General features: G+C 53.6%; 2 protein-coding genes across 4 annotated transcripts in view; both read left to right on the top strand.

Annotated features, from left to right (window-relative positions):
- Positions 1-14,249, top strand: part of PHACTR3 (phosphatase and actin regulator 3) — a 61,256-nt gene that overhangs the window by 25,626 nt on the left and 21,381 nt on the right. Inside the window, exon 7 of the mRNA XM_005885596.2 lies at positions 10,549-10,702. Coding sequence (XP_005885658.1) covers positions 10,549-10,702 — 154 coding nt within the window. The remainder of the gene's footprint in view (positions 1-10,548; positions 10,703-14,249) is intronic.
- LOC102256080 (zinc finger protein 77-like) lies at positions 890-5,982 on the top strand. Of its 3 annotated transcripts, none has more exons than XM_005885595.2 (2): positions 890-3,316; positions 4,720-5,982. In XM_005885595.2, exon 1 carries the CDS (start codon positions 1,732-1,734, stop codon positions 2,647-2,649), a length of 918 nt encoding a protein of 305 aa, XP_005885657.1. In that variant the 5' UTR covers positions 890-1,731; the 3' UTR covers positions 2,650-3,316; positions 4,720-5,982. The 3 variants fall into 3 exon arrangements, with proteins under 3 accessions (XP_005885657.1, XP_005885656.1, XP_005885655.1); XM_005885594.2 differs by having other exon boundaries at positions 890-3,470; XM_005885593.2 differs by lacking the exon at positions 4,720-5,982 and adding an exon at positions 3,392-3,417 and having other exon boundaries at positions 890-3,310.

Below are 14,249 nucleotides of genomic sequence, written 5' to 3'. Positions count from 1 at the left end.
AGTGTCAACGAAACGGTGTCCGTGTGACAGCCGTGCCCTGGAAGTCCAGCTCTATCAGTCTGTACAGTGTTCAAGGTCACGGTGGCTGCTCTGTCCTACCCTGGAGACTGGGGGCTTATAGATACCCCCTTGATGGGCGGGGGGGCGGTGCCCAGGCCAGGGCAGGCCGGCTGAGCGGCACTGTCGCTGCGGAGGGTCCAGGGTGGCCTGGCTGCAGGCCTTCCAGGTGGGTGATGGCTATTTAGTGACATACCATCGTTCTTCCTAGAAGCACCTCCTGGTGAGGTCACAGCCGTGGATAGAGGTGGGGCTCTTGGCAGTGGGGCCAGTGGCCGGACTCAGGGGGACCAGCCCCCACGGCCCTGGCAGGTCCCAGTCTCCTCGAGTCCTCGTGACCGGCTCACCCTGGGCTCCAGGACGGCACTGGCATGTCCCTCGGAGCTCCAACACCAGTTTTGCCATCATCTCACTAGTTGCCCGTCTCTCCACTAACGTATCAGTTCCTGATCATTTCCGTTACCTCACATATGCGTCTGACGGTTGTCTGCACAAGGGCAGTACCTACGTGCTCCCCTGGTCCTCACATGGCCTGGGTCCGAGTTAGAGTCGGCCGGCAGCCGCTGGCCAGTGGCTCTGCGTGCTGCCCGAGCACCCACAGGTCCCGGTCACTCCTCCAGTCCGTGGTCCCAGCACCAGCTGTCTCTCTGTTGACTGGCTGACCAGGTGTCTTCAGGTCCGAGTTCGGGACCTTTGCCTCCAAACCTGGACTGTGCCCTACCCCTGAGGACAGGGACATGGTGCCTGCAAAGCAGGGCTATTGTGGCCCAGGGAGCCCTCGTCCCAGTGTCATGAGAAGATGAGCCGTGTCTCCAGGGCGCGTACAACTTGAGTCTCCTGGGCTTGTCTCCTACACAACCTGGTGTTTTTAAGTGAACACGGGTTCGTGGTCTGACAGGGGTGCAGGGAGGGTTGGCTGGTTCTAAAAGCACCGCTGTGGCTGCCATGCCCCGCTCTCTGCTGCTGACTGTGCCAGCCAACTCCCAGCAGAGTCTCCGCCAACAGGGGCCTCCTGTGGGCACCCGGGTCCAGGGCTCACGGTCAAAGCTCACGCTCAGCCCTAAGAACTCTGTGTGGAGGGCTGGGCCCACTGCGCGTCAGGCCTGCTGAGAGTCCTGCCGTCTAACCTGAGCTCCGAGTGCCGTCCCAGCGGAGCGTGGGTCCCTGAGCCTCTGCGGCCGAGCCAGCACGCAGGGTTAGCTCTGGTCATGTTCTCATGTCACCGCTCCCTCACCATTAGCCATGTCTGAGACAAAACGCTTGGTTATAGAAACGTCTATAAATGAACTGCCACTGCGGGGGAAGCTGTGCAAGGAGGAGAGCCCAGGAACGACTCCGCGCTGCCTGGTGGCTCCAGCAAGGATCCGTGGTTATTTGCTTCTCTCGGGTCCAAACCCGCTCCCTTGTCATGCCTCGTCGTGTGTGGGGCTCTGTGGTGCCGAGGCCGAGGGCAGCACATGCATCTTATTCATCATGAGAACTGTGCTCCTCGTTACTCACTTCCTCACCCACTGAGCTTACTGTGGCCGGAGCCTCTGCAGGCTTCGTCCCGCCCACTGGAGTCCTCTAATCGTCAGCATCAGATGCTCCATTTCTAGGGCTGGGGAGGCCCCTCCCAGCAGCCGGCCCTGTGAACCCACCGGACGGCGTCCTGCTTGACCAGGTCGTAGTGAGATGTGTCTGTTTCACACAGAGTGTGGCCATTGGGTTTCCATGCAGGACACGGACAGTGTCCTGGTCAGTGCAGAGAGGTGCGTGTGCCTCGTGCAGTCGCCACGACCTGCAGTGTGCACACACACTCTGCAGCATGCTTGCACATACACATGCCCGCACACACAGGTCCCCACCACTGCAGTGTGCACACACACTCTGCAGCATGCTTACACACACACAGGTCTCCATTACCTGCAGTGCGCACACACACTCTGCAGCATGCTTACACATGCACATGCCCACACACATAGGTCACCACAACCTGCAGTGCGCACACACACTCTGCAGCATGCTTGCACACGCACATGCCCACACACACAGGTCTCCATTACCTTCAGTGCGCACACACACTCTGCAGCACGCTTACACATGCACATGCCCACACACACAGGTCCCCACAACCTGCAGTGTGCACACACACTCTGCAGCACGCTTACACATGCACATGCCCACACACATAGGTCACCACAACCTGCAGTGCGCACACACACTCTGCAGCATGCTTACACACTCATGTGCCCGCATACTCAGGTCCCCACCACCTGCAGTGCACACACACACTACTCAACGCACTTGCACACGCACATGCCCACACACACAGGTCCCTACCACCTGCAGTGTGAACACACTCCGCAGCACGCTTACACATGCACATGCCCACACACACAAGTCGCCACTACCTGCAGTGTGCACATGCACTCTGCAGCACGCTTACACATGCACATGCCTGCACACACAGGTCGCCACAGCCTGCAGTGTGCACACATGCTCCACAGCACACTTACACAACACATGCCCATGCACAGGGCACCTTTTGCGTGTGCCGTCAGCACCGGGAAAAAGCAGGGCAGGGTGGGCATTCTCAAAGACAATGTTTAAAAAGGTTTTGTTTTATGGAGCAGTTTTAGGTTCATAGGAAAATTAAGTGAAGGGAACAGAGACTTTCCGTCTACCCGGCCCCAGACCCACACAGCCCCCCATTACCAACACCCCCACCGATGAGCCTGCATGGACGCGTCACCACCTGAGCCTGTGGTTTACATGAGGTTCGCTGTCGGTGCTGTACATCCTGTGGGTCTGGACAGATGTATCATGACATGTGTCATCCGTCATTGTAGCATCGTGCCGGGCATCCTCACTGCCCTAAGAACCCTGTGCTCTGCCATCCAGCCCTCCCCCAGCCTCTGGCACCCACTGATCTTCTCGTGTCTCCACAGTTTTGCCTTTCCAGAACGTCACAGGGGTGGCATCATGACATGAGCCTTTCAGATTGGCTTGTTTCACTTGTAATGTGCCGTTAAGATTCCCGCACGCCTTCGCATGGCTGGACGGCTCATTTCTTGTGAGCTCTGAGTGACAGTCCATTGTCTGGATGGACCACTGTTGATTTAGCCCTTCACCAGCAGAAGGACATCCTGGTTGCTTCCAGCTGCTGGCCAGTGTGAACAAAGCTCTGTAACATCCGTGTGCGGGTTCCTCTGTGGACATCGTTGTCAACTCCTTCGGGTGAACACCGCGGACATGATTACTGGATTGTATGGTGAGAGTACGTATGCTTAATTTTGTAAGAAACCTTCAAACTGTCTTCCAAAGTGAGTGTATCGTTTTGCGTTCCCACCAGCAGACGGAGAGTCCCGCTGCTCCGCGTCCTCGCCAGCACGTGGCGGTGTCAGTGCTCTGGGTTCTGGCCGTGCCGACAGGTGTGCAGTGGATCCCATTGCATTTCCCCGGTGACGTGGGCCGTGGGGCACCTTTCCATTTGCCTGTCTGCCACCTGTGTCTCTTCTTTGGTGAGGGGTCTGTGAAGGTTTGGGCCCATATTTTGATTGGGTTGTTTGTTTTCTTATGGTTAAATTTTAAGAATTTTTATATATATTGGATAGTAGTCTTTTCTTTAATATATGTTTTTATTGACTTTTAGAGAGGAAGGGAGAGGGAGAAGGGAGAGAGAGAAACATCAATGAGAGAGAAACATTGATAGGCTGCCTCCTGCACACCCCCTACTGGGGATCGAGCCCACAACCTGGGCATGTGCCCTGACTGGGAATTGAACCGTGACCTCTTGGTGCATGGGCCAGTGCCCAACCACTGAGCCACACTGGCCAGGCTGGTTAATAGTCTTTTATCAGATATTTCTTTGGCAAATATTTTCTCCTAGTCTATGGTTTGTCCTCTCATTCTCTTGACACTGTCTGTTGCAGAGGAGAAGTTTTTAATTTTAATGAGGTCCAGCTTATCAATTCTTTCTATCATGGCTGGTGCCTTTGACAGTGTTACATAAAGAGTCACCTCCATATTCATGTCACCGAGGTTTTTTCCTTTGTTAAATTAGGAGCTTTATAGTTTTGATCTTACATTTAGGTCTGTGATCCATTTTGTAAAGGGTATAGTCTGTGTCTAGATTTATTTTTTAAGCTGATTTGCTTCTGGTAGCTGCCCACCACTTACAAAACCGGGTGGGGTGTAGGAGCCCGCTGTAGGGGCGTCAGACAGCAGGTCATGCGGGGCTGTCCTCCATGAAAGGGGAGCCCCACGTGGACTGTCCTGAGGCCTGGGGAGTTTTGTGGGGGTGCATGGCGGTGGCTGCAAGCAGATCGTGGTCTCGCCCCGATGGCAGCCTGGGCTGCGCGACAGCTGGGGGTTGTGGGATAGGGACCTGGATGGGCGAGTGTGTGATGGGTGTTGGCCGGGCTGGGCTGTGCCTGTGTAGTCCACGGACTTGGCACCTGTGGGTGTGGCAGCTGACTGGTGACCCCAGAGCTGAATGGCGACCCAGCCCAGGCAGTGAAGAAAGCCCCATGAGCACACAGTCAGTCTCTCTTTTTTCCTTCCCGGATCCCTGGGGGAGGTGGTCTCTGAGACACTTTCAAAAGGCTCTCAAGTTCAAAACTTTTCATAGCGGCACTGAAACTGTACTTGCCTTTCCACCCGCCTGCCTCGCGAGTGCAGAGGGAGTTTCCCGGGAGCCGGCGTGTGGATGCAGCTGCTTCTACCAAGCCCACTGTGACTAAGAGGTCAGGCCGTCTCTGGGAACCTCAGGAAAACCAGGCCTAAGGAGTAAGAGCGTGTTCAAACCATGGAAGACCCGGCCTGGGAGCATGTCCAGGGTCTTCAAGGACAAGGTGAACGAACAGATGGAGGATCTTAGCAGAGAAACAGAAACCGTCAGAGAGAACCCGATGCAAATTCTAGAATTAAAAAGCATGACCTCTGAAATGAGGATTTCACAGCAGCTGGAGATGGCCCCACAGTGTCCCTGCTTGTGTGAAGACAGGAGTCCCATGCGGGGACTCCTGTGGCCAGGACAGGGCGCCAACCCTGCCGCCCTCCTCTCTCCTGGCACCCATCCCTCCTCCCACTCAACGTCAAAGGCGGGCACCTGAGCCCACCGGGTTCCAGCATCACCGTTTCGGGTGGGAACAGCTGCCTTAGCAATGGGAGGACGCGCTGGCATCCTTGCAGCTAGGACTTCACGCATCTCCGTAATTACCTTAAAGTGGATTCCAAAGTGGGCCTAATTGAGAGAAAGATGGCGAGTTCCTTTCTAACTCCAGAGCCCCTGGGCCTCGTGTTCCCATTTGTACATTATTTCCTCCTCCTCCCCAGAGGGTGCCCAGGACCGGTTCTGGAAGCAGCAGCGGTAGGACGTGGGTGGAGCAGGGCCAGGCGTGCCCATGGAGACCTGAAATAGGCGGTGGCCTTGGCTCGCAGTCCTGCTGTCCCGGGGATGGGGCTGGTGGAGTATTCATGTGCAGGGAAACGCGGAGAGAGGACATTCCCTACAGCTTTGGTTAAAAGAGCAAAACCAAACAGCCCCCGGATGTCCATTCTCGGCAGCTGGACCCACAAGCGATGAGGCAGCGTGGCATCCACACTCTGAAGAACGTGCCGCTGAGAACTCGAGCCCGACGCCTGAGCTCGGCCCGCTGCGGGCCATGGTGCGGCGTGGGAGCCCGGTGGGACATGGAGAGTCAGGGGGAACTGTGAGCATCGGTTGAGAAGACTGAGCAGACGCAGGTCTGGAAGGAGAATGGGTGAGCTCTGGTGGTGGTTGATGGAGGTGCGAGGGGGCGCGGGGGGTGATCTTCCACCACAGCTGTTAGCCGTGAGCTCTTCGCAACGAGCTTGTGTAATTTCTGTGCCCGAGTGAGAGAACATGCTTCTCTGAGCCAGACCTCTGCTGGGACCCAGGGCGGCTCATGTCTCCCGGAACGGCGCTGTCCCTCCCCTTCTTCCCGTGTGAAGTCTCCTGGGTCCCTTGCAGCTCCGGGGCCGGGGCCGGGCCAGGGTCAAAGCACGGCTTTGTGGTCAGCACATGGTTTCTCCTTTGAAGTTTGTTGATTTGGGGAGTGACGGTGGTTGCTTTCCAAGTGCTCGGCCACCTCGCTCCCAGCTGGTCAGGCTGGGTTAGCACTTCAGCTGTCGAATTTGATTTGCTGAAATTTTGTTTAGAATTTTACATCGATGTTCATAGGAGCTGTTAGTCTTTCATTTTCTTTAATTCTCTTTTCTGGTTTTGACAACCCAGAGAACTCTAGCCTGATGGCATGAGTTTTAAGTGTCCCCTTTGTTTTGATGTTTATCTAGAATAATGTGTACAGAATTGGTGTTTACTTCTCAACGTGTTTCACGGAGTTTATGAGAGCACCCATCTGGCCCTGCAGGGCTTCTGTGTGTGTGTGGAGGCAGGTTTTCAACTGGGAAGTACATGTGTTGGTAGATGTAGGCCTGTTTGGGTTCCATATTTCTTCCTGAGTGAGCCTCGAGGCTGGCACGGAACCAGAGGCAGCTACTGCCCTCCGCTCCCTGACATGGGGTTCTCTCATTCACCCGCCTCCCCGATAAGTCTGGCTACAGTTTGATCAAATGGTTTTTTAAAATATCTTTTTATTGATCTCAGAGAGGAAGGGAGAGGGAGAGAAAATCATTGATTGGCTGCCTCCTGCACGCCCCCCACTGGAGATCAAGCCCACAACCCGGGCATGTGCCCCGACTGACGGAATCGAACCATGACCTGCTCGTTCATAGGTCGACACTCAACCACTGAGCCATGCCAGTCGAGCAGTTTGATCAATTTTATTGCTCTTCTCAAAGAACCGGCTCTTGGATTCTAATATTTTCTTTGTGTTTTTCTATGTTTGATTTTATCGGTTTCTGCTCTGATCCTTATTAGTTTTTCTACTTCCTTGATTTTAATTTGCTCTTCCTTTCCTAGTCTGTTGAGATGGACTCTGAGGGCACTGATTCAAGTCCTTTCTTCTTTTCTAATAGCCACATCTGATGCTGTAAATGTTTCCCCCAAAACCCTTATGATAGGTTGTATTTTTATTTACTTCAAAATGCTTTCTAATTTCCCCTTCGATTTCTTCTTGAAACTATGGATTATTCAAAAGTGTTTTTATTTCATTTCCAAACAGCTGGGTATTTTTCTACAGACATTTTTATTATTAATTTCCAGTTCAACCGCACTCTGAGCCGAGCACATGCTTAGTGTGACAGGAGTTCTTTTAATGTATTAAGACGTCGAACGGTCCAGAATATGGTTCTCTTGGTGAAGGTCACCGTGCACTTTAAAGAATGTGTATTTTTCGGTTTGGGGTCGCATGTTTTTATAAATGTTAACCAAATCCAATTGCTTGAGGATGGTGTTCACACCTGCCTCACCCTCACACGTCTGCCTGCCCATTCTGCCTGCTGCTTGGAGGGTTCACCATCTCCAACTATCTCTGACCTGTCAGTTTCTGCTTCACGTATTTGAAACACTTAATAGGGCCATAAGCATTTAGGATCAGTCTGCCCTCCTGACGTCGTCCCCTTATCACTATGAGAGACCTGTCTGTTCCTGATAGGGCTCTTTGCTCTGAAATCTACCTTGTCTGACAGTAGCAGACACTGCAGCTTTCTTCTGATTAGTTTTAGATTAGAATATCCTTCTCCTATGTCCTTTTAATCTATTTGTGTCTTTTTGTCTTTATTGATTAAGGCAGTGTCTGTATCTATTGGTTATGCTTATATGCATGCACATAAGTCTTTTGGTTGATCTCTCCCCCTTCCTCCCACCCTCCCCTGCCTTCCCTCTGAGTTTTGACAGTCTGATCGATGCTTCTCTGTCTCTGGATTGAAAGTTTTTATTTTTAAACAATTATTTAATTTCAGAAAACTATAATTCAGGGTTAAAAATACAGGAAACTAAACTTAGTAAGTTAAATGATTCATTTCTGGCATTACTCTGCCAGTGTATAGTAAGATCACATGTATGCTTACACAATTAGATACACAACTGTATTCCTGTACATATACACAGGCATGCCTTTCTACACATCGCTTCTCACAGCCTCATCGTGACTGGCCTTGTTCCTCAGGGACACCTGCCCCCACTGTCTCCCTGGGCTCACCATATTCAGGGGTACAAGTCCCCTCTTGTGGGAAATCCAGGTGCTTTCATTTCTCACGCTCATAAATGAGGCCGGATGGTCACCCTGGAGGTGTCTTTTATGTGCTCGTCTGTTTGTTTTGGGAGGCAGACTCCTGGAGGTAGGACTTCTGACCCAAAGCTCGGCCAGCAGAGATTTCTGGGAGCCTTTGGGAGGAGATTGCTGGCCCCAGTCTGGACAGAAGGGTGTCCTGGCTGGTTCTCGCCGCCCGCCTGCCCAGCGCGCCCTGGGCCACGTGCTGGCCAGGCGCTCGCACCGGTTGGGTAGGTGCACGTTCCATTCATGAAAAGCGCTCGTTTCAAGCTACATGTTTGGAAATGTCCTTCGCTGACTTTTAAGTAGCAAAACCTGGTAACCTCCTGATGCCTTGGGAAGACCTGAGGTGTGTTTGTTGCAGCCCTACTGTGTGCCCAGTGTGCTCATGGAGGCTGGATGGTGAGCAGAGGAGGACTTGGCCCTTGCACAGATTTCACGTGGGTGAATGATCAGTTGCATCTGGAGATCTCTGGTGAAAGGGTCCTCAGTTACGGACAGTGGGACTGAAGTTTGTAATGACACACCTGATCTATTTGCAGAGGCTTAGGGACTTGATCAGAAGCGGAAACCGTTAGCCACAGTCAGCATAGTTTTGTGGTTAAGTGTATTCTAGTTCTCTGGGAGTGGCGGTCCCTTCCCGCCATGGGTTAGACCCTTGACATTCATGACGGCTTGGTCCCTTTGAGGGGCCTTTGACTCCCCATGCCACCGTAGCCAGTCTCCCCGAGAGCACATAGGCAGGACCCACTGAGACAAGCACGCAGCCCGCCAGGGTCTTCGTGGTTCTGTAAGCACAGGGCCCGTGCTGTCCATGGAGCTGGGACCGCAATTCAGGCTGGAGCCCTTGCTGACATGGTTTTGGGGATCATTATTTTTTTCTTTTCTCTATAAAACACATAATTAAGCTCAGATTAGAATCCAAGCCTCAGCTGAGTCCAACTTTTTGTCTTACTTCATCCCAACCTTCTGTTAAACAATCATGTTATTAGACTTATTTCTTTGAATTTTCATCTCCCACACGAGGAATTGACTTTCTTTTGGGAGCTTTTTTTCTTAATAAATAGTTTGTCTTCAAACTATTGTGGGAGAGACCACATCGGGTGATGGTTTGAGCCCCAGGAGTTAAATTTATGCTCCTAGCAACACACACCCTGCACACCTGTGGTCGGCATCACCCTCCGTGAGGCAGGTGGGGCTCTGCTGTTCAGGAGGCTCAGTGAGCTGGACACCCCATTCCCGGCCGAGTGACCCCGCCTGTGTTTGCAGCCACACTCCAGTCCTGCTCTGAAGTGAGTCCAGACATTCTGTCCCCCAGGACCCTTTTGTAAAAAAATATATTTTTATTGATTTCAGAGAGGAAGGGGGAGGGAGAGAGAGAGAGAAACATCAATGATGAGGGAGTCATTGATTGGCTGCCTCCTGCATGCCCCCTAGGGATCGAGCCCACAACCCAGGTATGTGCCCTTGACCTGGGAATCAAACCTGGGACCCTTCAGTCCGCAGGCCAACATTCTACCCACTGAGCCAAACCGGCAGGGCATGTCCCCCAGGATCTTACTCCTGCCCGGATTCTACCCCGTGACTTGACATGTGCAGAACATAGGATTGCCTCCGCCCTCTGGACCCTGAGCCAGCCCCACCCCATCTCTTCACTCAGCAGTGATCATTAATAACCTACTTTGCCAACACTGTCCTGGGACCTGGAGAGCAGACGGCAGTTGAAGTTAAAGTCTCGTGGGAGAGACAGAATAAACTAACAACGGAGAGGCGTGTGAGGGCGGAGTTAATGGGGTGATAGTGACGGAGCCCGGCAGACCTGTCTGAGGAGATGGTTCGAGGCTGGCACAGGGCTCAGCAAGAGGCCAGCCCCGGACGATGTGGCAGAGCAGGTCCCGGCAGAGGACAGACGCGGGTGTGGCCCAGGGGAGACATTCCAGGAACTGAAAGAGCCACCTGGCCAGAGGGTAGCGGGCAGTGGGGAGGGTTGCCGTGGGTAAAGAAACTGTAAGTTATGACCCAAACGTGGACACTTTTGAAAAAAAAAAGTGGGTGCTATTAATAATCAGCTGGGGCAACTGGTGTCGCCCAGCACTGGCCCTGGGGACTTGGCCATGTGACCGACCGCCACCATAGAGGTGGGAGATGGCACCGTTGCCATCCCTGTCACCGCTGTTCCCCTGGAAGTCACCACAAGCTGACAGTGCCCCTCGCTCTGTCCACACCCTTTCCCCAGGCAGGTGGGGGCTGCAGGGACACGCTGCCCGCACTCCTAACACTGTCTTTGCTGCACCTCCCCTGGCTCCCCCAGGAACTCTGCCGAGGAAATGCAAGAAGGAGCTGCTGGCCGTGAGACTGAGGAACCGGCCCAGCAAGCAGGAGCTGGAGGACCGGAACATTTTCCCCCGGAGGACGGATGAGGAGCGGCAGGAAATCCGGCAGCAGATAGAGATGAAACTCTCTAAGTAAGTAAGCTGGGGGAGATGGGGGGGGGGGCAGAGCCGAGGCTGGCCGCAGGGAGCCCCGCGAGTCTCCCCTCTCCCCCGGCGCCTCCGTGGGCTCTGAGCGCGCTCCTCCGTGGGTTGCTGGGCTCGCCACTCCCCACACTTGGCCCTTGTCGTGGGGCTGGTCCTTTGCAGTCACGTGCTCAGCGGCATCCTTGGCCTCTGCACATGTCCTCCTGCGGGAGTGGCGGCACACAGCGTACTGCCCCCTCACCAGGCTGTGCTGCGTTGCTTCTCGAAGTAGCGGTCCTGGTTCAATCTCTGCCAGTTAGGGTTAGGGTTGGGGTTGGGGTTGGGGTTAGGGCTAGGGTTAGGGTCAGTGCTAGGTTCAGTCTTCCCAGTTCCTGCCGCCCAACCTCGTGCCTCTCACTGTGTCAGCGCAATGAGCCGGGCTCGCTGATGCAGGTGCAGTCACATAAGTTTCATTTGGTCATTTCTCATTTTAGTGAGATGGAGCAGTTTTTTCAGTGTTTGTCAGCTCTTTTGGCTTCTTCTTCTTCATGTTCCTTACCTGCGGTGTTCTTCACTGTCACATTGTAGGGGTTACTGTGGAAGTGCTGGCTCTACCCCTGTCTCAGCTCTCTGGATGATGCAGTCCTCCCCGTGAGGGACTTGCATTTCTGTTTTGTTCGCTTCCCTTGGATGTGCAGCATTTGGCACTTTTAAGGTCACAGGTCACCAATCAGATACTTTAGGCGTCGGCAGACTTTTGCTTCGAGGGGCCAGGTCGAGACTGTGTGCGCTGGGTTAGCGGTCAGCATGGACTGAGTGTGATGCATAGCTGTGCCAACAACACTTTGTTTACAAACACCGGCCCACAGAGTTGGCTGACCTCTGTTATCGTGCATGGCTCACCTGTCTCTGCCACGTTTCAAAAACCCTTCGCTACTCAGAGGTGAAAACTATAGTTACTCACCAGAGTATTTTTCAGTGTCTTCCAAAGAGGCCACTGCACAACGGTTTTCTATTTCATAAAGGAGCCGCGTTCTCCTTTCACGTAGAATATTAAGTGAATTAATTTAAGGGAAGATCGTGAGACCCCGTGATAGTACCTGTGATTCAGATGCAGGACGGGGTTGGCAGTGCTGCTCTGAGTGGAGAGGCGGGACCCGCCTGCCGTGGTGCAAGAGGGTAGCCAGGCGCCGGGAAGCCGTGTGGGGGCCTCAGTTTCCTCTGTTACCCAGAGACCGTAATTTTACACATTGAACTAGATGTAGTAATCGCTCCTTGGATGTTTGTCGTCGTGTTTAAAAATGGAAAAGCACCCCCTGAACTCGACGCAGAGCTCCCAGTGAGAAATCGCAGGAGGTCAGACTCCGCCCGCCCGCCCGGCCCAGTTGGTTGCCCTGCAGAAAGGGTTTAATGGATCCCTTTGTCTTTGTTTTGCCTCCTTCCTGAGGTTCTCCTGCCAGCACTTGCTGACTAAGTCAGCCTCTGGTTGCCATGGCAACGTGCCATTCCCTCCATGTCCTGAAGGGCAGTTGGTGTTTTTGTTTTATTTCCAGATCCTTAAAATTTGATTCTTTGAGTGCTCCTGGGGCTTTTCTGGTGGAAGTGGTCACGGTGTTCCCCCACCCCCACGACACCCTCTGTGCCGGACCTGGGGACCCAAGTACGTTCAGTCCCCTTGGGAGGAGTGAAGCTCTGTGATGAGCCCCACCCCCTCAGCTGGCCCCGCTCCTTCAGCACCTGTGTAAGTGATGGGAAGCTGGGGTCCCCAGCTCCCACGCCCCGCACAGTAGGCGTGCCTGGAATTCAGCACCGAGGCGCACACACCGTTTAAGAGGCGTCTGCGGTCAGGGTGCTGACGTAGTTTTAAGGGCTGACCCTATGCACGAGGGTTGCTTACTTTCCCTCCTTTACTTTAATCCTTACAGGAACCTGTAAAGTAGGTGTTATTGTCATCACCATTTTACAGAGCAGAAAACTAAGTCTATTTTTTTCTTTATAAATTAAAAAATGTTTTTCAATTACAATTGATATCACTGGTACGTGAGCTTCAGATGTACGGCATAGGGCTTCGACATGTACCTCCCTCACCAGGTGTCCCTGAGAAGGCTAGCACCACCTGGCACCATTACATAGTTACCGCGAAGTTGTTGGCTGTATTCCGTGTGCTGTACTTTATATCCCCGTGACCGTTCTGCAGCCACCAGTCTCAGTTCCTTCACCCTTTTCAGCCCGTCCTCCAGCCCCCTCCCATCTGGCGATCATCAGTCTGTTCTCTGCATCTATGAGTCTGTTTCTATTTTGTTTGTTGATTTTGTTCTTTAGATTCCACATGAGTGAAATCATATGGTATTTGTCTTCCTCTGCCTGACTTATTTCACTGAGCATAACACACCTAAGTGTTTATGTTTTCATGGCCGAGTGCTGTTCCATTGTACGTGTGCACCACTTCTTTCTCCACTTGCCTGCTGACGGCTGCCCCCACGTGTTGGCTGCTGCAAATAACAGAGCAGCGCAAGTGTCTTTTCAGGTTAGTGTTTGGATTTCTTTGAATAAGTGCCCCAAAGTGGAGTTGCTGAGTCATATGAGAGTTCTGTTTTTAATTTGTTGAGGCGCCTCCATACTGGGTGAAAACTAAGTGTTACTGAGAGGTTAAGGGACTTGCCCAGGGCCCCACGCCGGGTGCCTCGTTCACGTTAGTCACAGCGTTGCATTCTCCTTGTGTTGAGTTAGCTTCTCTGGGGTGCACTCAGCCCTGCAGCAGATGCTCGCCTCTGGGAGCAGAGTGCTTCGGGCCTCTGTTAGGGTGGGTGGCGGGACATGATGCCACTGTCCCCGAACATGGAGCTGTGGGAGGTAGTGAAGACACCCGGGAAGATTCCTGACTGAGCACAGGCTTTGGGGAAAGGCTGTGAGGTGTGTGAACACCGTCTTCCAGTCTCCCTCCTCGTTGGAGTGGTGGCCGTTTGGAAGGTTCCAGGCAGTCCCTGTAAAGACACATAAAGGCTGTTCCTGGCAGGAGGTGCTCCGGGGCGCTGCTGCTGCATGGTCCTGGCCCGGCCACTCCTGGGCTGGTTGTCACCTGTGTGTATGTGTGTGGGGGAGAGAGGGGGATGCGTGCCGCAGGCCTCAGGAGGATGAAAGGAGCTCCCTGACCGAGCAGCTCCTGGGGCAGGGGGGCGGCAGGCAGGCCAGGTCGCGGTGTTCTCCTGCTGTTGATGATAAGATGGTGGCTATTCCTGCCTGAGCGCTGCTGGAACCTCCTATTACCTCTCCCCGGGGTGGTCCTCCTCTCTGGGGCCCTATGGCCTTGTGCGGAGCCGATTCACCCTCAGCCTGTCCTTCAGGAGAGGCACTTAGCATGTGAACACAGGTGCTAAGTGACCTGGGAGCCCATGCCTTGGAACATTCTGTTCTGCAGCTGAACAGGCTGCCCACACTGGGCCTCATGCAAGTGCAGGTCCACGGGGAGAGTGCTGTGGGCGGGGAGAGTGCTGTGGGTTGGGGATAGTAGTGTGGGCGGGAGAGTAGTGTGGGCGGGGGGAGTAGTGTGGGTTGG

Source organism: Myotis brandtii, unplaced genomic scaffold (assembly GCF_000412655.1).
Source record: "Myotis brandtii unplaced genomic scaffold, ASM41265v1 scaffold915, whole genome shotgun sequence".
Classification (NCBI taxonomy): Eukaryota; Metazoa; Chordata; class Mammalia; order Chiroptera; family Vespertilionidae; genus Myotis; species Myotis brandtii.
Note: the sequence above shows the minus strand (reverse complement) of the source record. Positions and strands in the feature narration are given on the sequence as shown.